Raw genomic sequence first — 25,305 nt, 5'->3', positions numbered from 1 at the left:
GATGAATAATTGACCTTATTGATTCAAGTCACACTCAGTTCTGGTTGAGAAAAAGAGAAGTGTTTAAGGGACCATGTGTCCAATTCATCCACCTGATACTCATCGACCAGTTGAGAACATGCAAGAGCAACATGAAGCTGACTTCCTTCTTGGAGACTAATATGATTGAATTTCAAAATGTGCACATAGATGAAGTTAGCTCTTCAACCAAGTTTGGGAACTTTAAGAGTTGGAGAATTTAAGACAGTCTGGACATCTGAGTAAGATATGAACAGAGATATGAAGAGAGCTGACATGTTTATTGTCTCCTATGTGTCATGCTCTATGCTGATTGCCCTACATAGAGGATCTATTAACCTATATCCCACCCTGGAAAGTAGGTTATATTTTATTTTAAAGAACTTCCCAAGACCATTTGGTTACTAAGTGGTAGAGACAGGATACAAATCAGGTCTGTCTACCTCTAAATTCCCTGGGTTTTCCATTGGTGGTTAGAGGTGGCATGTTTAGTGGCTGGCAACTTACACACTGGAGCTTCCCTGTGGTGGCTCAATGGTAAAGAATCTGCCCGCGAAGCAGGAGATACAGGTTTGATCCCTGGGTCAGGAAGATCCCCTGGAGTAGGAAATGGAAACTCACTCCAGTATTCTTGCCTGGGAAATCCCATGGACAGAGGATCCTGGTGGGCTATAATCCATGGGGTTGCTAAAGAGTTGGACATGAATTAGTGACTAAACAACAACAACACTTGCACCCTGAAAACCCAATGATTATCCAGTAGGTCACTGGGCATTTGTCCAGTCTTCTGCTAGACTAGTCTGAGACCAAGGCAAAGCCATTTAATGACTATTTTAGGATCCCCTAAGACATAGGATGTATAATTAAACAAACAAAGGACACCTTATAAAAATTCATCATGAAAAAGTTATTTTGTGACTACTGTCAGTTCTTACAAGTTGAATTAAGTTAAATTGTTTCAATGGGACACAATAAATGATTTCATGTTTCCATTTTTCTAGACATGCAAAGAAAATTTTGACAATAATAATGATAGGTTCAGCCAACTCTTTTGTGTTCAACTCAAAACACACTTCAGTGTCAAATCTAGTTGTAGATTTGGGGTTCTTAGTTTCCTAAACGAAAAGCATCCCTGGGCCAAAGGCTGCCTTTCCCCTGTGGTCTGGCCACATGTGCCCAAGGCGCTGTAAGAAGTGCTTCACCAGCATCTTACTCAACAGCTCCCTGTGGTTCTGGGGACGAGAAAGCTTGCCAAAGAGGCCAGAAATATCTGAGACACACACAAATCAGTCTCGTCAATAATAATTCCAAAATGTGTTACTTACACAGACTTTTCATACTTTCTGCACAGCCAAGAAATCTTAAAGAAGATGTCTGGTTTGAGAAGGAGAGCTTGCCATGCATCAAAATACCCCTGGCTTTTAACCACGATGGCACTTTCTGGAAAACATCGGAGCAAATGAGCAAAAATGTGAGTCCAAGAAGGGTATGCCAATGAAAGAAGATCCCCTATAGGCTCTCCTAGCATCTTGGACTCCAAGCAGGACAAAGTTCTGTCTTCAGTGGGTGTTACAAACACATGAATGTCCCCAAACAAATCAACACTAATTCATTCTACTTTAGTACCTAAATGGCCAAGTTAACCAGAGATTTGGTAGTTTTCATGTTTATGGTAGAGACCCAGCTTAGAATCTCACATGCATCTCCTTGGCTGAGCCTCCAACATCTTCTGTTTTCCTGATCATGGGAAATAAAAAGTAATTAATGTTATTATGGCCTCAATCTGGCACCAAAGGCAAAAAACCTTACCATTCTTCTGTTTATATTTCAGTTCAGAGTGTAGAATTCATCTTGTAGTTTTCAGTGCCTTATCCTAAGTCTCCTGAACAGTCAGTTCTTAATTGATTTTCTTGAATTACATTGAATACTAGAGAAAAGAAAAACACTGCTTTTCTCAAATTATACACAAGGGAAGGGAAGAGACCTGTATTTTCAACTGGTAAACACCGGGCACAGGGTAAGGTGCTTTAGAAAGAAACTTCATTTCATCCTTACAGTCTTGCGAAGGGAGTAAGTGTCCTTGTTGTGCAGGTGCAGAAGCTGGAGTTCATAGAATTGAAGAACTTTGCCCAACACCATACAGCCAGTGTGGTTGGCAGCCCCTAGGCTGCAGCCCAGTCCTATCTGACCTCAGGGCCGTGTCCTTTCCTCTTTGGTGCACCATGGCCCCCAGGCTCACTGAGAGTTTAACAAGGACCCAGTGAGCAGGTGGAAATACACAGAACTCTGTATGGATTATGCAGGTTCTTAGCAACAAAGTCTGCATCCATAAGTTAACAGAGAGTTGTACAATGCACTTTTCTTTACCCCTCCTAAGATTCAAGGCTGTTTGGGAATCAAGGAGAAGGGACTTCTAAAATAGGTACCTGTCAATCCTTAGGAGTGTGTGTGGAACAGGCAAATAGGGCTTTTAGAGTGCCTGTCTGAAAGGAGTTCAGACAAGAGGCTGTGACTAAGGTCCTCAGAGTGAATGAGACGCCCATCCTGAAGTCAATCAGACTGTTATGTCCTCTTGAAAGAAATAATTAAAGAGTGGGGAGAGGAGGCAAGGAGAGTGGAAAAAAGGAGGGGAGGGCTTATCACTTGTTTGCTTGTCCAAATGTGGTCGGTCAGGGAGCAGGTGTGATAGCTCAGTTGGTGTGGGCAAGAGTGAAAATCATGCCTTGTTCTTATTCCTGTGATGTTCTTCCCTCAGATCTGCAGAGGGTTCAGGGCTACACTTCATCTGGGGCTTTGTTCAGATGTCCATTCCACATCAGAGGATCAGAGGCCTTCCTGATCACCCCTTCTCTCCACAATAGTTTTGGCTTCTCTCCAACTGCCTCCCTTCACTTTCTAGCCCTTTGGCCTACTTTTTTTTTGTTCCCAAGGCACTTATTATTGCCTAAAATATTGCTAGATAGTAACTTGTTTACTGTCCATATGTCCACTGGGATGTAAACTCTTTGAAGGCAAAGACTTTATCTAGTTCATTGCTGTAACCCCAGAACCTAAACCTTCCATAAAATAGGCAATCAATAAATATTAGTTGAATGAATGTATGAATCAATAAAGATTGTTAGAAATCAAATCAGGAGAAATTTCTTTAAGCTGATAATAGCAGAATGGAATGAATCCACATGATTAATGTTTGGTTTTTTGTTGGTGGTAGAGTTAAATGGATGTGTTTAATATTTGTTTCTATAATATAATGAGGAAAGAATCTTCTTGAGTGAGAAATCTTGCCAGGATTGTTATAAATGCTAAATCACAAGCTTTATGTGAAGCAATTTTTTATACTACTTGTCACATTGTAGATACTAAATTTTTGGGAGTTATCATCATCATTTTCAGCAGCATCAGCTCGAAGTTTTCATACTTAATGACTTTGAGGGAGAGGTATATGCACATATTTATGTGTGTGTGTTTGTATATATACATAGAAAGTTAAATAGGTTGAATGTGGCTATGGGTTTGTATGTGTGTGTGTGTGTGCATATATCATGTGCAAAAGAATGGTTGGTAATGGTTGAATACATAGGTTTGGTGGTAGGATATATTTATGACCAAATGAAATGATCACATCTATTAAGTTTCAGCTGTGGGTAGAATTATTCTATTTCCTAGAGCAATGAGGAGAGATACAAGATACAAAAGAAATAGAAGATGGCTCTTGCTATGAATATTTAAGAGCTTATAAATGAAGAATGCAGACATACCAGGAAAACATTTTAGGAATACTTAGAAAGATTTAAAGAAGAACAGTGTACAAAAGAGCGTATCTTTCCATAAGTTCATTACCCTTCTTATGCCCTGTTTAGTAAAGGGCTGAATGTCAAGTCATGAGAATGAAAATTTCAGTACCATCAAAGGGGATCCCCAGGAAGAGCTTATTAGAGGTGTCCAGAATGATACGCCGTATGAGGGTCAACACGTCCACATTGCCCAAGTCGTTGCGGACCTCCTCCAACCTGTCCAGATGCTTGGTGATGGAATCAGCACAGATGGTCACTGTGCGCACCAGGCCAGGGCCGGACAAAGCTGAAGGGGACAACATCAGAGTGAGCTCCCTCCAACTCCAGGGCACACAACCAGTCAGGCAATTTTGGCTTTTTATGTTTGGAGCTTAACTGACCACAAAATTTTTTCAGTAAGTGGGTGGTAATTTTCACTTTCTTCTTCATACTTTTTCTGTATTCTCCTAATTTTCTACAGCTGGTTATCACATTTATGGTTAAAAATGAAAAAATAAGTATTTTTAAAACAGACTATTCAAAATTATACTTTTATTCATATGATAACAAATCATTTGTGAGATTGCAAATGAAATATGTAATACTTGGGGTTATAAATCACAAATCTGTGATTTTCCATCTTTATTATATACCCTTCTAAAGAAGATTTGGATTTGGTAGTAGGATATTTTATGTTTCATAGGGTGGCAGAATATTGCTACAGAACTATTCAAATTGGATCTTACTGTTTTGATCTAAGGTGCTTACTGTTTAATTATAGGTTATACATGTAAAATGCTAATTTTCTAAATTACCAAATGTTTTTTGTTGTTGTTTAGTCGCTAGGTCATATCCGAGTCTTTGGAACACCATAGACTGTTGCCAATCAGGCTCCTCTGTCCCAGGCAGGAATGCCGGAGTGGGTTGCCATTTCCTTCTCCATGGGATCTTCCTGACAGAGGGGTCGAACCTGTGTCTCCTGCTTGGCAGGTGGATTCTTTACCACTGAGTCAATTGGGAAGTGCTTACCAAAATAACCTTCTCTTAATCTTAGTTTCTCTTCAAACTACAATCATTCATTTTACTCAATCAATGTCATAACAACAAAACAAATCCTTGTTTGAGCAGTCTTTCTCATAGAACTGGGCAGTCTTTCAGGGCAATGATAACCTATTAGCTTTGTACTTCAAGTCCATAGTAACATGGTGGCTCTCCAAATGTATTTGTCAACTAGAGGAATGACTGAAACCTGGTAGAGTTAACTAGCTCTGTTCTCTCCCTTTGCTCTGCTCCTGACTGTCTTAGCAGCTACTGGGTCATGATGGCAGATGATCTAACTTGAGAGTTTAACTCTTAAAATTATTTCTCCCCTTGTTCCAAGTTTCTTTGAGTTTTCTTTATGAGTAATTGCTTTTTTATGTCTTTTGTTATTCAGATTTGCTGTTAAATTCAAAGTGCTCAAGCAAAGCCAATCAACTGTGCTGCAGAGCCCCTGAAGACACACTTTACAAAGAAGGAAGAGATCTGTAAGTGGTTCTAGACTCTAAGCATGTCCACCCAGGTATAAAAAAGAAGCTTGGGTTGGCAGCATACTTTCTGACTTAAGGAAGGAGTTGGAGATATGGAAGGTGGGGATGCTGTTTTCTGGGTGACTGTCACATCCGCAAGTGGGACAACTAATTCCTTCATGAATCAATCCTTTGCATGAAAGGATTGACCTTGAATATCAGTCCCAGGCTGATGTCTGATTTGCCTTTAAGTTCAAGAGTTTGAAGCCACATTTCAGATGTATAAACAAATTGTAATATCACTGATAGGGCCATGGGCCAAAGAATGTGGGCAGCCTCTAGAAGCTGGAAAAGGCAAAGAAACATTTTCTCCCTAGATCCTCCAGAAAGGAATAGAGTTTTCCCAGTATCTTGATTGGAGAAGGAAATGGCAACCCACTCCAGTATTCTTGCCTGGAGAATCCCATGGACGGAGGAGCCTGGTAGGCTACAGTCCATGGGGTCACTAAGAGCTGGACACGACTGAGTGACTTCACTTTCACTTTTCACTTTCTTGCATTGGAGAAGGAAATGGCAACCCACTCCAGTGTTCTTGCCTAAAGAATCCCAGGGACAGAAGAGCCTGGTGGGCTGCCGTCTATGGCGTCACACAGGGTCGGACATGACTGAAGTGACTTAGGAGCAGCAGCAGCAGCAGTATCTTGATTATTGCCCTGTGAGACCCACATCAGACTTTTGACCCATAAAACTATAAGAAAGACTTCAATTCCAGTGGCAGATAGAGGGAGGGAAATCGCTAGATAAGGATTTTGGAATCTAGTTTTTGCTATTCCATATCTGGCTATGTTGCCTTGGGGAAAAGTCATAAGCTCTCTAGAAATGTATTTACTTAAGTAAAAAACCTAGAGCCTGGAAGAAATGACATATATAGCCATTCACAGTTTTGAAATTATCTAAGTTATTTGCAAACTGTTTTCTGTTAAAACACGTGGGATGTCAACCAATGCTTCACCAAACATGTTGGGTGTGCTAAATATGGCTGACACACTCAATTCTTAATTGAAGTGACATTAAGTGTATAGAGAGCCAATTCTTTTTTAAATCCATGAGAGGGATGTAGAAACAGGAAGAACCAGATCAAAGTGGTTAAATATGTAGGCTCTGGGGTTGTCTTCTGTGCTACCATTTACTAATGGTGGAAATTGGGCAAGGCAGTTAACCTCTTTATGCCTCAGTTTTCTCATTTGCAAAATGTAGGTGATATTATTATTGTTTACTACATGGAGTTACTGTGGCATTAAGTGTTTAAAATCGCGCCTACTGTAAAATGCATATGTAATGAATGTTAGCTGTAACCATTTTAAAATTGTGAAGTAGCAGAAGTTAAAAATGCTTCCAAAACAGACATGCTCATAGACAAAGCAGCAGAATGTACCCGGCACCTGAATACCTTTTGTAAAGAAAGGTCGAACAGCTTTCCAGAGTGCTGGGTTATTGTTGAATATGATGCCTTTCTCGTGCATGCCGATGAACTGCAACCCCAGTTTGCTGCCAAACCGGGATATATAGTGACTGTGCTTCATTACATGGAACATACTTGAGGACCTGCAGCAAAAACAAACCTTGGTGTTGATTTTTAAGGGTCAAGAACTCACGATGATGAGTTTGACTACCTGTTGGCTCTTGGAGCAGATGCATTTGATCGAGACAAAAATGCATTATTTCTAGTGTTCAGATTAAATACATACTTGTGTTAGCATAAGAACCTCCTCCTCCAGTTAAAACATTTCTACTTACTAGCTCTCTGTTTGGGCGTCACTAAAGATCAACAAACAACACACACAGTTATTTGTTATTTGCCCTTCTTCTCTGACACCAAGTCTCTAAAATATTACCCACGAATGTGGTCAAAGCTGCAAGGCTGTGAGAAACTGCACCCTCCACACCACCATGTTTCCAAGAGCCTCCAGCCCTGAAGCAGCCCCACTCCAGATGGTGCCCTTCTCTCCCCTCCCCGCCACCCCCCACAGAAGTGAATCTCAGAATTGGGAGATGCTGGAATATTTGAAGTCTCATCTCTTTAGTCTGAAAGCAGCAGTTCTGCCTTGTACCACCTATTCCCCAGAGTCTCTAATCAGGCCTGGCCCCTCCAGGGGTATCATTCTGAGACTGAACAATATACCTGGGTACCTCTGCCTTGAACTTGACTGACTTGGGTGGACCTGGAAGGCTCTCTGTGGTGGTGACAGCAGTTCTTTTGAGGCTCTGCATCTGTCATGAATCATCAGGGTCTAGAGGGTCACAGAGTTCTCCCAAGATGTAGGATATGTTGAGTCATTTGATAGCCCTTGATATGGCATCCCTGGGACTTTGCCAATAGCCTAGGCTTCCTTCAACTTCCCAGTTCTTCTTGCACTACTCCGCCCTCTACCTTCGCTCTTGGACCAGTTCTTACAGCCTAGCTTCAGCTTTCAGAACAAGTAGGTAGGGAGGAGGCAGCCCCCTCCCCACAGATCTCCTCCAGGGCTTGCTTCCTACCTCCAATCCCAGTAGAATTAGGGCATGTTAAGGCATTGAGTTTTATAAAATTTTTAAAAATTCTAGCTGAACGCATCATGGGGCCTCCACATGTGAGGAGACTATCGTCTTCATAGGACAGCGGTACAGAATTCTTTTGCAGAGAGGCTCACTTTGATGAGAAGCTCTTTTATTAAGCGTATTTTATTATGCTTATAAGTTAGCCTATCGCATTAGAAGTATAAATCAATCATTTAAATAATTTAATAATTGAAAGGATAGGGTTTTCTATGTAATATCATGTGATCTCCAAAAGTGACAGTTTTACTTCTTTTCCAATTTGAATTTGTTTTATTTCTTTTTCTTCTCTGATTGCTATGGCCAGGACTTCCAAAACTATAGCAAATAAAAGTGACAAATGTGGGCATCCTTGTCTTTTTCTTGTTTTTAGAGAAAAAGTTTTCAACTTTTTCCGTTGAGTATGATGTTTGCTGTGGGTTCGTACATGGGTTTTATTATGTTGACATAGATTCCCTCTATGCCCACTTTCTGGTGAGTTTTTATTATAAATGGCTGTTAATTTTTATCAAAACGTTTTTCCGCATCTATTGAGATGATCGCATGGTTTTTACTCTTCAATGTGTTAATGTGGTATATCACACCGATTGATTTGTGGATATTGCAAAAATACACAAACAGTGAAAGATCAGAAAGAGAAATTAAGGAAAGACTACCATTTACAATTACATCAATGAAAATACGATACCTAGGAATAAACTTACTTAGGGAAGCAAAAGACCTCTACTCTGAAAACTAAAGACACTGATGAACTAAATTGAAGACAACACAGATGGAAAGATATACCCATGTACTTGGATTGGAAGATTGAATATTGTTAAAATGATTATACTACCCAAGGCAATCTACAGATTCAGTGTAATCCCTATCAAATTACCAATGACATTTTTCACAGAACTAGAACTAAAAATTTTTTAATTTGGAGACACAAAATACCTTGAGTAATTAAAGCCAATCTAGAGAAAGAAAAATGGAGCTGGAGGGAGCAGGCTTCCTGACTTCAGAGTATACTACAAAGCTACAGTTGTCAAAATAGTGTGATACTGGGACAAAAGTTATGTGGATCCATGGAACAGGGGAGAAAGTCCAGAAATAAACCCACACACCTGTGGTCAATTAGCTTATGACAAAGCAGGCAAGGATATACAGTGGAGGAATGACAGTCTCTTCAATAAAGTGGTGCTGGGACAACTGGAGAGCTACATGTAGAGGAATGAATTAAAACATTCTCTATACTACATAATCGACTTCCCTGGTGGCTCAGATGGTAAAAGCTCTGCCTACAATGTGGGAGACCCAGGTTTGATTCCTGGCTTGGGAAGATCCCCTGGAGAAGGAAGTGGCAACCCACTCCAGTACTCTTGCTTAGAAAATCCCATGGACAGAGAAACCTGGTAGGCTCCAATCCATGGGGTCAAAATGAGTTGGACACGACTGAGAAACTTCACTTTCTTTCTATACTATATAAAAAATAAACTAAAAATAGATTAAACACTTAAATATATGGCCAGAGACTATTGGTATAAAGCTCCTGGAGGGAAACATAGGAAGGTTACTCTTTGCCTTAAATCACAGTAATATCTTTTTGGATGTGTCTCCTTGAACAGTGGAAATAAAAACAAATATAAACAAGGCCTAACTGAATTTAAAACTTTTGCACAGCAGAGGAAACCATAAACAAAACAAAAAGACAAACTACCAATGAGAGAGAATATTTGCAAGTGGTGAGATCAACAAAGGATTGATTTCTAAAATACACAAACAGCTTATACAATTCAATATTAAAAAATCAAAGAGCCCAATTAAAAAATGGGCAGAAGAGGTAAATAAACATTTCTTCAAAGAAGACATACAGATGGTCAACAAGCACATGAAGAGATGTTCAACATTGCTAATTATTAGAGAAATGCAAATCAACTACCATGAGGTATCACCTCACTCCAGTCAGAATGGCTATCATGAAAAAATCTATAAATAATAAATGCTGGAAAGTATGTGGATAAAAAGGAAACCTTCACTGTTGGTGGGAATGTATTAAATAAGTTGGTGCAGCCACTATGGAAAACAGTGCAGAGGTTCCTTTAAAAACTAAAAATAGAGCTTCATTGTGATCGAATGATCCCATTCCTATGCATATGTCCAGAGGAAAACATAGTTCAGAAAGATAGATGCACCTCAGTTTTCACAGCAGCACTATTTACAACAGCCAAGAGGTGGAAGCAACCTAAATGTCCACTGTCAGGTGGGTGGGTAAAGAAGATGCGGTACATACACACGATGGAATATTACTCAGCCATAAAACAGAATGAAATAACGCCATTTGCAGCAACTTGGAAGGACCTATACTCCAATAGTCCAGTAGAAGTTCCAATACTTTGGCTACCTCATGTAAAGAACTCACTCATTGGAAAAGACCCTGATGCTGGGAAAGATTGAGGGCAGGAGGAGGGGACGACAGAGTATGAGATGGTTGGATGCCATCACCAACTCGATGGACATGAGTTTGAGCAAGATCAAGGAGTGGTGATGGACAGGGAAGCTTGGCGTGCTGCAGTCCATGGGGTCACAGAGTTAGACACAACTGAGCAACTGAATGGAACTGGAAGAACCTAGAGATTATCATAGTAAGTAAACCAGACAAAGAAAAATATCATGGTATCACTCGTATGTGGAATCTAAGGGGAAAAAAAGGATAAAAATGAACTTATTTACAAAACAGAAAGAGACTCACACATCTAGAAAACAAGATTACCAAAGGCGAAAGGGGGTTAAGAGGAACATATACACACTACTATATGTGAGATAGATAACCAACTAGGACCTACTGTATAGCATAGGGAACTATCTTCAATATTTTGTAATAATGTATAAGAAAAACAGGGCTTCCCTGGTGGCTCAGCGCTAAAGAATTTGCCTGCCAATGCAAGAGACCCAGATTCGATCCCTGAGTCAGGAAAATCCCTTGGAAAAGGAAATGGCAACCCACTCCAGTATTCTTATCTGGGAAATCCCAGAGACAGACGAGCCTCCAGGCTACAGTCCGTGGGGTCATAAAGAGTTGGACACAACTTAGTGACTGAACACCAACAAATAAGAAAACAGAATCTGAAGGAGTGTGTGTGTGTGTGTGTAAAGTTGAATCATTGTGCTGTATATCTGATACTAACAAAACATTGTAAATCAACTATAGTTTAATAAAAAACTTTAGGAGGACAAGATGGCAGAGGAGTAGGTTCATGTGGCGTACATCTCTCTTCACGGATACATCAGGAATACGCCTTCAGACACAGAAATGCATGCAGAACACCAGCTGAGAGCAGATAAGAGTACCTGACCAGTGTAGAATAATACATAGAACCATGTAAAACTCACATCCACAGCTCTACAATAGAGAGGCTGGCCCATCAAGCACCTGATGTACTGAACTACAGAGTAGGACCCCACCCAGGGTACCCCTTTAAGTGCTTGACATGCCGATCTACAGAGTAGGACCCCAGCCATGTCTATGTGCCTCACGTGTGGAATAACAGAGGAGGACCCCAGGCAAGGAAACCCTCTAAGTGCCTGAATGGGCCAAGCTTTGGAGAAAGACTGGCCAAAGAGGCCTTCCGATTGCCAGATACAAGAGGCTCAAAAAACAAGACTCTGATAGGGCCGTAATTCTTGCAGTGGAGGCAGTTTGTGTCCCTGCACAGTTGGTGCCACCAGGGTCCCTGCAAGCCAAGAAGCTGCGCCACCTTCACGCTCAACCCTTACTGGGGCAGAGCTGCCACAGGCAAAAAAAGTCTTGCACAGGGTTGCTTTGGTCGTGCCCAACTCTTTGCGACCCTGTGGACTGTGGCCTGCCAGACTTCTCTTTCAGGGGGTTCTCCAGGCAAGAATACTGGAGTGTATTGGCCAATACTGGTTGCAATACCCTTCTAAAGCACTATATTTCCTGCTGCCCTAGCTGCCAACTCCCCTGAGTACCTGGTGCTGCCAGAACCCCTGCAACCCAAGCAGCTGCACCACCTCCACACCTGGCCCTTACTGGGACAGACACAAGTCCTCCAGGGCAGCCTCAGGGGCAAACCCCAGTGGATGACCCACATGCAGAGGTGGAAATAAAACCACAATTGGAACCCAGGGGCAGTGTGGCTAAGGAAGAAGACCTAAAACCTTCCTACCAGCTGTACAAGCTGCAGATTAAATCCACACGATCAACTAGGCAGACTCTGTGTCGATGGAATATATAAAAGGTCATTGAGAGCTCCCACAAAAGAAAATGCACTAGTTCTGATAGCTGTGGATATTGGAGGAAAGAACACACAGGAATAGGACCAGATTAGAATCTGACCTGCCCCACAGCAGGTTCAGAGACCAGCACAGTTTTGGAGGGCATCCTAGGGAGGTGAGGTGGACTGTGACTACCAGCAAGGGAAAGGACTCTGACAGCAGTGACTCAGGAAAAACATTTATTATTCTTATGCTTTGCTTGTTCTGTATTCTTGTCCAAATTCTTTGGATTTTTTTTTTTTTTACTTTTTTTTTTCCCTTCCCACCCTGCTCTGTTGTAGTCGTTGATTTTATTGACACTATGAAATCTAATTAAGTTTTGAGCTTTTTTTTCCCCTCAGTCACATTTTTCATTATTGTTATAAACCTCTGCCTCTCTGCTGGGTTTTTGCAATTCTGTGGAGTTTCCCCTTTGTTTTCTTTTCATTCTTCCTTTTTTTTCCTCTCTTTTTTTAATTTTAATTTTTTAAACCTATTAGGATTTTTTCTACATTTATCCCTTTACTTGCTTTTCCTACTGTTCTTTTCCCCTTGCAGTTAATCTTCAATATATATATAAATCTTCTTTATCTACCTCTATTTAACTTTGCATATCTATTCTTTCTTTCCTTTCTTTCCTTTCCTCTCAATGTATTTGTTAGTTTTGTTTCCATTGTTTTATTCCCCACTTGGCACCTTACTTTAGTTTTGTTTTCCAGCTCGTGCTTTAGATAGTTTTATTCTTAACTGAGAGATATAATTATTTCTTTTGTTCACCAGATCAATCTACTGTACTCTAATTTTGTTGGATTGTTTTGATTTTGCTTATGGGTGTATATGTATATATTCCATTATCATAATTATTATTTGCCTGATTTTGTAACTGCCATTTGTCTGGGGTTCATCTTTGTTTTCTCGTTTTGGGGTATTTATTTTAATTTCACTTAATGTCATGACAAACCACGTGTGGAGTCTTTGTTCCTGACCAGAGATCAAGCCCTAAGCCTTTGGAGTAGGAGCACTGGCTTCTAAGACCCTAGACTAAAGAGAACTAACCCTGGGAGTATCAAATAGTGAGAACTCGTACAAAGGAAACCACTTGAATACAAGACCCGACATCACTCAACCACCAGTAGCAACCTATGCAGCATGCCTCATCTAAACAACAAACAAAGCAAAAATACAAACCAAATAATCAGCAGACAGGATTACCACCTCACTCAGCCTTGCCCATCAGAGGAAAAAAAAAACCTCAGCATAAATCTCACCCTATACAGAGCTCACACAAACCACTGGAACAACCTTAGGTCTCATGTACCACCTTCCACCTCCCTATGCTAGTACAGCTGTTCCAAGCTTGTTACCCAGACTCCTCTGTAGGGCAGGACAACAGGCTCTTCAGATTACAGGGTTTATGTCACAGTATTTATATGTGGACCACATGGCCAAGTGTAAATCCATCTTAGTAACACAAGCATAGCAGAGTGACTTTCCTCCTTATATGCTTATGAAACTTCAAAAATTCCACTTGAGTATCTTCAAATTGACAGCCATTTTTTCACAGAGATAATCAGAAAAAAGAAGCAGAGTTTGGGAATTAAAAAGAGGGACAGAGTGGTGAGCAGAGAAGTAGAGGTTTTTTGCAGGGCAGCAGCTGGAGACATGAAGAAAGTCAGTGCAGGGTGAACCGGTATCAGTCTATGGTTCAGCCGTATTTACAAGACAGGAGCCAGAATGTGTATAAAAGATGCCCACCTTGTGTGCTCTGGTGAGGAGCTGCCATAGGCACAGCTAAAATGATATAACCCTTAAATTCGGGGCTCAAGAGCCTACCTGCTCAAGTCTGCTAGGGAAGTTAAAATAGACCTTCCAGAGCTTTCCCACTATTCCATGTATCCAAGGCCAGAGTGGAGTTCAGAAGAGACACAGATCATGACATCAGAAAGGGATCAAACATTTGAGTAGAGGAATAAAGGAAAATATGAACATTATAACAGGAAAGTAAATATATTTTTAAACAAAAATTTTTTTTTATGTGGACCATTTTTTGAGTCTTTATTGAATTTGTTACAATATTGTATCTGTCTTATGTTGTGATTCTTTTGGCTGCAAGGCATGTGGGATCTTAGCTGCCCCATCAGGGATGGAACCCACACCACGGGCATTGGAAGGTGAAGTCTTAACCACTGGACTGCCAGGGAAATCCCTAGGATATATTTATAAACATCTTTGTGACATTGCAAAAGAGGGAGAATCTGGACTTTTTCTGGTGTGCAGGGGATAGAAGTTGGAAGGAATCACACAGTGCTCAATTGTGCAAATTCTAGATGCATAACTTATTTCTGATGTTAGCTTTACTTTAGATGTTATTTCCTCCCTTATTTTGGTGTGCTTAATATTGTACAGATTTTCATGTATTTACTAGTACTTTGGCTCTGCCTTCCTTCTATATTAAAATTCTGCTTCTCAACTGCAAATTCTCCTACTGTAGCTGTTTTCTGAACAGACAACTCTCAAAGATGGGGAGTGGCTCCTATACCCTATGCATTTATTCTTCCAGTGGATTAGGGCGGTCATCTTCTCATTAGCTCCTCTCTCTCCAAGTTGCAATTGACTCCTAAAAGGATGATTTAGCTCTAATGAGGTTGTTCAGTGAATGCCTGTGAGAACACATTGCCATAGAAGACCCTGGGCCAAAGGAGCTCAGCTCCAACTGAGTAGATTAGGTGGTGGGCTAAGTACTAGCCAAACCCACACCTCTGTGATGGATTTCAAGTTCCCATTTAAACTTTAAAAGAAAGCCCCTGAAATAATGGCAGTGCTATGAAATGAAAACAGAATTATCATATGAATGAGTTATTTACTTGATATCTATTTCAGGAACAAAATCTTATTTTCAAACCAAAATACTAAGTCACATATATTCTTGATTTAATCCCAGATAATATTAACCAAATTACCCTAGTTTGGGGTAAATTTTTCTCTTCCTAGCAACTATAAAAGCAAAAAACCCAAATATCTAGATGCTTCTATTTGTGTTTCAAGGAATTAGTTTGACCAACTAGCCAAACTTTGTCCTGTGTGGAAATATCATGCTATAGAAAGGACTGAAATTCTTATTGATTAAAAGAATTTAGGCCTCTAGCTTTCTCACCTTCCCCCACCTTGTTCTATAATTAAAGCAGAAAGTAAGCAATTTATTGCCTCATCATTAACAAACTAGTATACACATTTTAGTTAGGAAACAGGCAGAACAGTATTTTTCTACTCTGACTCCTAGAGCTTTGGCATATTTCATAAAAGTCTTTCCATATGTTTTGACGAACTACCTTATCAGTTTAAAGAAGAGAATAAGAAATCCCAAATTAATCCGAGTAAATGCTGGTTAATAAAGAGCTACCATTTAAAGGCAATGTGTTCTTTAAGGGGCACCAATATCTTATTTATGCTGAGACAGAGGCTCTAACTTAGCAAAGAATGCTTCCCAGGTAGTGTTAGTGGTAAATAACCCACCTGTCAGTGCAGAAGATTTAAGCGATCCCTGGGCTGGGAAGATCCCCTCAGGGAGGGCATGGCAACCCACGCCAGTATCCTTGTCTGGAGAATCCCAATGACTGAGGAGCATGGTGGGCTACAGTCCATAGGGTCACAAAGAGACACGACTGAGCAACTTAACACGCACATGCAGGCAAGACAAAGGTGATACACACAGCAAGCAAAGTGTGACTAAAGACAAGCAGTTTAAAACAAGATCACTTGTCAAAAGTAGGCTGGTTTTATCTAACCAGAGTAAATCAGGAGAGTGAAGAAGGGAAGGTTGGTGAGGCGCTAAGCCCAGAGCTCTCCTGACATTTAGGTGGACAGTAGAGACCTCCTTCCCATAATTGTACCGGCTCTAACACTAGGTAAGGGGGATGTTACATTGATTGACTGAGAGACTGAGGGTCTCTCACCACTGAGAAGAGACCAGAGAGTCACCAAGCTCAGAAGGGATACTGGGTAGTTTAAGATGCCTGGTCCCTGGGGTTATTATTCTTCTCAAAACATGACTGAAGTCAAAAGCTATCTCTAAAGAAGGCAAATCTTTTGTCTCCTCAGAATGAAAAGTAGCCAGGAAGTCAGTTTAGGTGGTAAAAAAAGAAGTGTAGGTGGTAAAAAAACAAACAAACAAAAACATCCCTTCTGAGTTTAGAGAATTCACAGACTCTTGGTGAGGTTCAAGAATGATGAGTACTAGAAATATGGGGAGACAATCAGTGGAACAGCTGGTACCAAACATTCAAAAGCACTTGCTTCCTGTAGACCTGTTCTGTGCCTGTCACTCACACTGCATCAATCCTATCACGTTTTCCCTGTCTTTTGCCCTCTAATATTCTTATGCAGCTCTAATACTGAGGTCACTGCAAGAGAGAATGAATATAACAGACCTAACTGCAACCACCCTAAGCTGATTAGATTTAGTATTCATAATATGGGACCACCTTCCCTGGGCTCTTGATTATGATGCAATATGAAGTGTCCAGGACTAAACAGGAAAATATTCTTACAAAACAGTTGATCTGGATTGGATTGATCTTATAAACGTAGTGTTCAGTTTATAAGCAATACCAGGAATAGAAGAGTATGTTCAATGACACCATAATGAGACAATGAAAGAAAGATGGAATGTGTGACATCGTGTAAGACAACTGACATGGTCTTTTCAGAAGGTCAAGGTCAGCAAAAAGTAGGGAGATTGTTCTTCTTTCTTGTTCATTTGAACTTTTCTTACTAGAAAGTTGGAAAAATGTTTCTTGTCTATCATTACAGTCTCTGCCTGTCATGCATCCTCACCTCCTTGAACTTCTACTTACTTTGTCCTAGTTCCCTGGTAAAATCTCAACCCTGTTAAAGCCAACTCAGCTTACTCTGCTTGCACCTGGCAGCTGAATGGGGCTAGGGGAAAACCATACATGCACAAAGACACACACACACACACACACACACACACACAGAGGGAGGTCTCAGTTAAATTCAAATGGGCCCAAGGTGCAGTTGCCCATTCTAGTACATTTCCTGAGTCCAATCACGCTCTTGTCTCCTGTATGACTGTTATATCCTGCCTCCTGTCTTCTCCACTGTTCTACTTCCTCACCTTTAATCTCAACTACAGACTTGATTGGGTCAGGAAGAGCCCCTGGAGAAAGGAATGGCTGCACATTCCTCTATTCTTGCCCGGAGAACCCCATGGACAGAGGAGCCTGGCAGGCTACAGTCTGTGGGGTCGCAAAGAGTTGGACACAACTAACACACACACAGAGACTTGACCCTATTTTGCTGAGAAAACAAGCAATTAAAACCTCTGCAAGTCCAGCCATCAGGATCAGTGCCCATATGTTCAATCTTCACTTCTGTTACTGGGGATGAACTTCCATGTCCCTATTCAAGGCCAATTCCACCTGTCACTCCTTTGTCATCTCACCTGGCACACTCCTTCTTTCTGCTGCGTCGATGGTTTTCCTCTGTGACTCATCATTCCCAGCAAAGCACACATATCATAGTATCTTGTATCTCAGCAAATAAAAAGACTTGGACCAAATACCCCTTTCAGCATTATTCTATTCCTCTGCCTCCTTTAGGGCAAACGCCTTGAAGAGTTTGTATCTGCCACCTCCAATTCTTCTCTCCCCATTCTCCACAGTGGTCACATTTTGCCCCCAGAACTCCACTGAAACTCCCCCTGTCAAGGTCACCCTTAACCTCCCTGGTGCTAAATGCAATGCTCACATCTCTGTCTAGTCATGTGGCACTATCTGGATACTTGCCAGTTCCATCCTCCCTGACATGCATTCCTCACCTGGCTTTCAGACCTCCACTCTCTCCTGGTTTTCCTTTCTCTGTTTGGCTCTCCTCCTCAGCTCCTTTGCTAGTTTCTGACTACAGTGGAAGGTCTGGATGGTCAGAAATTCCTTCTTAATATTCCATTCAGTGGTGCTAGGCAAGTCAAGTCAACATATCTGAAATGGAATCCTGATTCTTCCCCATCTGAAAGAAGTTCCACCCACCTCATCTTCTATACAGCACATATCTACCTGATAATAGTGTGGGCTACCATCCTGGTTTGCCTGGAACTATCTGAGTTTTACCATAAAAATCCCACAACATGGGGATAAATTTATACACTATTAAAATAGGTATATGAATACTATAACAATAATTAGTATTTTAATTGGTAGGAGATGGGCCAGTTTGACCCCAGTTAGTGGGCTTCCCTGGTAGCTCAGATGGTAAAATGTCTGCCTACAATGCAGGAGACCCAGGTTCGACCCCTGGGTCGGGAAGATCCCCTGGAGAAGGCACTGGCAACCCACTCCAGTATTCTTGCCTGGAAAATCCCATGGACTGAGGATCCTGGTAGGCTACAGTCCATGGGGTCGCAAAGAGTCAGACACGACAAAGCGACATCTCATCATCATCATCAGTGTATTAAGTGCTACTCCCTTATTGATGCTACCCACATTCTTCTTTTTGATATTCTTGCAAACACCAATATATACTTATGGCATGAAGTGTCTGTGGCCCCTCATTATTTACAGCACCCCTGCCTGGGGGATGGTGCGCAGTTTGCCTACAGACGATCAGATGCCCTCCCCCTGCCGCCCCCAGCTGCTCAGGCAGAAGCCCAGCAGCACTGGTGCCTGACATCTCCCCCACCCACAGCTCTGCAGCCCCCACCACTTCAGAACTAAGCTGATCTGAAAAGTTGAGCCATAATCTCAGCACAGTTGTAATGACGACAGATGTCAAACTTTCAGAAGAGAGAAGACCTGGCATATTATTCAAAGAAAAAGCTTTCTGGGGTCCAGTGGGGTCTCTTCAAGAGGTACAGGAAGTTCTGGGAGGATCTGAAGAGCAGCGAAGGAAGGAGATGGGGACAAACACGTCCTATTCCTGCGGGGAGCTCAGCCTTAACAACAAAATCTGCGTGGCTCAGAGGCAATTATAGAGAACACAGAGACTCCAGACAGAGAAAAGCCTATGAGGACAGGACAGGGGGAGAGCTGGGAGAGCAGGGATGGAGCCAGGGGCAGGGAAGATGGCTGTTGTCTGTGTCCTCAGTGCAAAGTAAGCAGTTGACAGTGTCGGGGTCAGTAAGGCCACTTTCCTGAAAGGTGCAGACTGGTTAGACACCACGTGCTGTGACCAGGATCCTATTTCAGGAATCGCCTGTGAGGTTCCTGGGCATTTATCTGGGGATCTGAGTATCTAGTGTCTGCAAGCGGTTTCTGTCCTGATCACCTGATCCTTTCTCAGGTGCTTCCTTCTTCCCTCCAGGTCTCATCTTGCACCTCCACCACCTGACCTAGACTTCAGGGGGAGAAGATTAGACAAATCCACTACAACCTGCTTCAGTATTTCCCCATACTGAAGGGAAAAGCCCTCTGTCCTGGAACTGCTTACCTTCTCTCCTCCCTCCAGCTCTGCAGCATATTGGAATTACCTGGAGGGCTCTGAATACCATCAATGCCTGGGTCCCCCATGAAGAAACTATAAAACTTGGGATGTGATCGGGGCATTGGGTAGTTGAACAGCTCCCTGGGCGACTTTGATGTGAAGCCAGGGCAAGAAGCGGTGCTCTAGTTCCCGAGCTGCAGGTGTCATCCTTTTGGATAACTATCCTGTGGGTCCCTTCACCTGTATCTGAGGGACAGGCAGATGCTGACCTGAGGAGGGCTGGGAGGCAGCTTTCTGCCCTGGGAGATCAAAGAGCAGGAGGCAGTGTCCCAGTCCCCAAGCTCAATCGTCATCTGTTCCAGGACAGTTTCGAGACTCAAAATTGGCTGCAAAAATGAGTGAAGTACTGATTCTGAACATGAGAACATGTCAAATTCACTTAAATTTGGCTGAGCAGAGCTTGATAGACCAAGAGGAGTAAAGCCTAAGAGCACCTATGGTCTCACCATTAGAGCAGCGAGTCTCAAACTGGAGTGTGCCTCAGAATGACCTGGAGGGCTCATGGACAAAGACCCCTGAGCCCCGACCCCATACTTTCTACTTTAGTGTGTCAGGGAGGGACCAAGGATGGAAAGCCAGATGTGGCTGCTGCTGGTCAGGGGACCACAGTCAGAATCTCTGTACTGGGGTGTTTGACTTTAACCCAGTGAAATGACATTTCCACCTAAATGACGTTTCCACTGAAGCTGTATAAGCATGTTTGGTTATATAAACATGGTCAGTCTTAGTTACTGTTAAGACTCTTACAACACCTAACTGAATGAAATGGGAAAACACCCAGGAAACAATTGAGAAATTAGTCTGGTTCAAAATAACATTCTTGGATAGGTAGAAATATTTGGAAGGATAACACCTTTTTCTCCCCTTCTCCCTTCTTTCAAGTATTTGGTTCAAAATATTCAGGCTTTGTGTTTACCATGGTATTTTCAGAAATGATGTATAACATCATGGCATGAGAAAAGCCAATGTAGCTTCCAGAAATGCTTCACTTATTTCTGGGCAATAGTCTATGTATTTGAAGAAAAAATTGTAATAAATAAGTAAATCACACTGGTAGTCTTAGTTTCTGAGTAAATCTTTGTCAGGGATTATAAATATAAAATCTCATTAATGAGACGTTCTGGTAACTAGCTTTGCTAAAATTCTAGCAAAGTAGCTGAACATTTATGATATGTGCTTTATTTTAAACTCTTCATTTTCTATGATCAGTCAGTAAGAGAACTAATATTTCACAAAGCTAGTTCTTTAGTTGATCCATATTTTGTTAACACTGGAGTGAACTCCAAAGTTCTCCCAAAGTTATCTGGAAAACGCAACAGTGTACGAGGAGCAGGAGAATGCCATTGCTTTTACTGGGACACTGGCAGACAGTCACCTTAGGATAGCTGCATTCTTTAAAGAGAAGAATGCCTTCTTCGTTTGCTGTCTCCCCTCCTGTTGGCATTAGAAACACATCAGCAAATTGATGCAATCAGAATTCCGCTCCCCTCAGGTATTTGTTTTCTATTACTATTGCTTGTTTATTTGTTTTCATGCTTGCTTCTACAGTTAAGACCAAAATCTTAGGGAAGTATAAAAGATAATACCTCTCCTTGAAGTGTTTTGTCAAAACCAAATCATCTATATTCTAAGTTTCCACATTCCCTGCTCAGAGATATTTTGAATAATTTCCAGTCTTTCCAGAATTCATTGTTTATACCTCAGGTTTCAAGCAAAACCCAATTATTCTGTTTGTCTCAAGTGTTATATTATTCCCTGGAAATCACTCATCTTTATTTAAGTAGTAAAACCATTGGAAACAAAGATGGCAAAATATCAAAATAAGTTTGATTTTTAATAGGAAATATCCCAACCTTGATTTTTCAGGTATCTCTCCAGTTATTGAGACTTACTTGCTAATAATAAGGGTTTCCTCTCCACATACCCAGACTCTCATGAATTCTCCATACATCTTGTTGTAGTAATTGCAGGCACTGCCGATCCCCATCCAGAGGAACCTGCAGTGGGAAATGAGGGGCCCAATTCCCAGGAAGTAGCTGGGACCTAGGAAAGTGATCAGATCACAATCAGTATTTCAGCACCACTCAAAAGACCAATTGCTTAAGATATTGCTGTTCTTGTTCCTATAAATCCAAATGTCCTTTTACGTCTTCTGACGTATATGGATGAGTTTCACATACAAAATAATTAAAATAACAACACAAGTTAACATGAGGCTCTTCACAGCTCTACAAGTAAAAAGTAGTCCACACCACACCAGTTCCTTTCGGGCTCAATAATTTCAGTCTGAATGGACTGGTTTAAGAAGAGACTCTTAAGCTAAACCTCATTAGACAGAATAAACCTGTGCACATGAATGTTCATAGCAGCCTTGTTCACAGTAGCCCCAAAATGAAGACTCCCCAAATGTCCACTAACAGTAGAATAGGTGACTAAACAGTGAGATGTTCATGTAACTGCATACTATGTGAACTGCAGCTGCATGCCACAACCTGAATGAAACCTACAGGCAAAAGTGTAAGGCAAAAACCAAGACAGAAGAATAAGTAGTATAGGATTCCTGTTGCTAAAACATGCAAGAACAGGTAATACTGAAGTATGTTGTTTAGAATATGAAATTAGGTGAAAAATCTATCAGAAAGCAGGGGAGTGATCATTATAGAATAGAAGGCTATTTATTTACTTCTGGGGGTGACAGAGGGTATAACTGGAAAGGCACAAGAGGAGTTTCTGGGATCCTGCTACATCCTCCTCCTTGTTCTGATCTGTAATCACATGTTTATTTGTGCATTTTATGTAGAACAGATTTTTAGCGGGCAAAAGGAGACTGTATCACCATGCCTTTTTCCCCAGGGCTCCTGTAAAGAATGTGGTTCACAGGGCAAAGAAAGGGTCTGGGGGAGAGGGCCCACATACAAGGTTAGACATCACCCTGTAACTTTGGGGAAGGGAGAGGTGCCAGGCGCCACATAACCGTAGTCTTGGCAGAGATCAGTGAACTGGCGCAGTTTCCCCAAGTTGAAGCTTGCAAATCACCAAGTAGGAATGATTCTTTCCTCTCCAACCCACACGGCCCTCCCTGGCACTATGTCCTCTGCCTATGTGTGTCACCTGTGCACACTCCGGGACCCCCTGTCCCCATGACCTGATAGCACAGGGTCTCTCAGTAAATGTGGGTTTAAGAAGCTTAGCTTTGAGTCCCAGCTTCATCATCTACTAGTTGTGGACTTCTGGCCTCTTTATGTCTCACTTTTTTCATCTACAAAGTAGGGATCAACACACTTACCTCACCAGAGTGCCAGAGCTTCACAAGAGAACGTGGGCATGAAACTGCTTTGAAAATTGTTAAGTTGGGGAATTTAGCTCACTGTACCTTCCCTACTCTTTGGCTCCACTGACCCTGAGATTCCCCATATGCATAAAACTGAGAGCCCAGAGAGCTGGTGATTGGAGGGATCTGGCCTAGAGGGTTGTAGAGCTAGAGAGTTCTAACCAGACCTCACCTTTCCCCGGGGAAAGCATGGAACTATTCAGTAGAAGCTCCCTAGTAGCAAAATGAACATCCATCCGGGATTTAGGACTTCCTGGTGGTTCCCTTGCTCCCCCATTCCCACTTTCCTTCCAGCTGAGATGCTGGCAAGCCTTTTCTCTTCTGGAACTTTAACCCCCACGTATGAACAGAGGAGATTGGCTCCGCAGTTATTCATACTGCCTGAACCAGGCAGAGGCCCTCTCTGGTGCTCAACTTCCCTTTATATCAAATGAAGGGGTTGGGCTCCATTCTGTGCTCTCAACCCTGACTGCTCAGGAAAACCACCTGGGAAAATGAAAGGTCCACACGAGGATCCACTTCAGGCAGGACTGAGAGTGACAGCACTGTATGATAGTGTCATAGACTGTGAGTGTGGGACAGCCTCATGTCCCCAGCCCAGAGCTTCAGGGATGCTCATTCTGTGCCTGCCTCCCCCCACCTCCCCAAAGGTCCAAGGGAGTTCTACCATCACCTGCAACGCAAACCTCTGGGGTGACTTGTTAAAAACAGCCCCTCCCTCACCTCTACCAGTCATGGACCCTGACTTAGGTGCCCACTGGTGGAAGAGAATCCAGTGAGAAAGGGGCAGTGATGGAGATGGGGTTCAATGAGTTAAAGACCATGGAACAGTCTTCCTTCAGACCCCTATCAGGGAGTAGAGAAGAAAACCAACTAAGCATTCCATTACATTGGGCATTTAAAGTAACCTAAAATATCAGGCTGAATCAAACAGAGAGACAGGCCGTTCTGTCGAAAATGATAAAGAAACCAGACCCAGGGCATTTTGCAGCAGCCCTATACTCCCACTCTTCATCACTGTGTAAAGAGGCCTACACTTGAAAGTGTGTAATGAATATGCTCTTGAAATAAAGCCTTATCAAGTGTCCTATGGGACTGGGGCAGATGCTTGCTATGAGGAATTTTCCCTGAAAATTAAAAAGCAGTCTGATATTTCTGAGAATTCTGAGTTAGTATGACAATGTGGAGTGATGGTGTTCCTACTGAAGTTATCTGGATAATTATATTATACTCTGTTTTTAATTGGTCCACCGAGCTTGTTGAAGATGTTTCTAGGTTTTCAAGGCAATGATAGTGGTCCCCCACTTTTCTTCCAGTATCCAGGACCCATCCAGCTCTTATGGTGGCATCAACATCACCACCTTATCCAAGGATAAAAGAAAATAAAGAATGGGATAAAGAGAAAGAATAAGTTTGGGAAGGGAGAGGGCAGAGGACATGACTGAGGCAAAGTTGGAGGGAGACAGACAGAAGGACAGACGGCATTCCAGAGACATTTTTACCTTCAGAGCAAAGTTGGAATGAATTTGATCAAAAGAAAAGTGAGTTCTTGGAATTTTACTTTGCTGTCCCCATTGTAAACTTATTTTAAAGGATACTTGTGCCAAGTCTATTTTACCAAAGCAAAGTGCAGCCAGGTAGAGATTATCTGAGGAATTGTTTTAATGTTTTCATTAAACATGTGCAGATAATTGCCTAACATTTTTTCACCTGAGTCCTCATTTGCTTATATGCTGTGGACTTCAGTCAGCTCCCCAGGTTTACTCTTTGTCGTTTTGTAGAATTTCCTTTACCCTCATGGATCAAAAGCCCAAGGAAACAATCTCCTTAGATACAGAAATAAACGACTGCCTTACCTGGTATTGAGGATGTGTCCTCATAATTCCAAACCAAGAGAAGAAATCCAGTGAGCAGCAGGATTGCAATGCTGGCAATAGGCACAACTTCGGACACCATGCTAGTGACATTGTAATGCCTTGGGTTCAGCACTTCCAAGAACATTTTGTGTTACTTGATCGGGAAGCAATTTAAAGTCCTGTGGAGATCAGAAGAGTGGAAAAATTAGAGAATCCCCAAAATGTACATTTACGACTCCTGTTGCTGCAGAGGATGCTGTACCGTAGAGACCGGCGCTTTGTTTTATAATATGATTGGACACTTAGGCAAGACAAATTTATAGTTACAAGTCAAAACAAGCAAACCCAAGAGAGATCTTTTGGCTTGAAGTGCAGCATTTCTGACCTTGGTAGAGTCTCAGGTTCGTTTAGACGCTTGGTCTGATAGAACCTTATCACCTTGCCCTTGAGTGGGTAGAGTGACCGAGTGCTCAACT

General features: G+C 41.8%; 1 protein-coding gene across 1 annotated transcript in view; it reads right to left on the bottom strand.

Moving 5' to 3' along the window:
• Nucleotides 1-24,974, bottom strand: part of LOC136172629 (aromatase-like) — a 32,156-nt gene extending 7,182 nt beyond the window's left edge. The window contains exons 1-5 of the mRNA XM_065942034.1: nucleotides 24,830-24,974; nucleotides 21,535-21,685; nucleotides 6,750-6,904; nucleotides 3,922-4,098; nucleotides 1,344-1,458 (exon numbers count right to left, since the gene is read on the bottom strand). Coding sequence (XP_065798106.1) covers nucleotides 1,344-1,458; nucleotides 3,922-4,098; nucleotides 6,750-6,904; nucleotides 21,535-21,685; nucleotides 24,830-24,974 — 743 coding nt within the window. The remainder of the gene's footprint in view (nucleotides 1-1,343; nucleotides 1,459-3,921; nucleotides 4,099-6,749; nucleotides 6,905-21,534; nucleotides 21,686-24,829) is intronic.
• Between the last annotated feature and the right edge of the window lie 331 nt (nucleotides 24,975-25,305).

This window comes from Muntiacus reevesi, chromosome 7 (genome assembly GCF_963930625.1).
Source record: "Muntiacus reevesi chromosome 7, mMunRee1.1, whole genome shotgun sequence".
Lineage (NCBI taxonomy): Eukaryota > Metazoa > Chordata > Mammalia > Artiodactyla > Cervidae > Muntiacus > Muntiacus reevesi.
The sequence above is the reverse complement of the archived record's forward strand: the minus strand, read 5'-3'. Positions and strand labels throughout refer to the sequence as shown.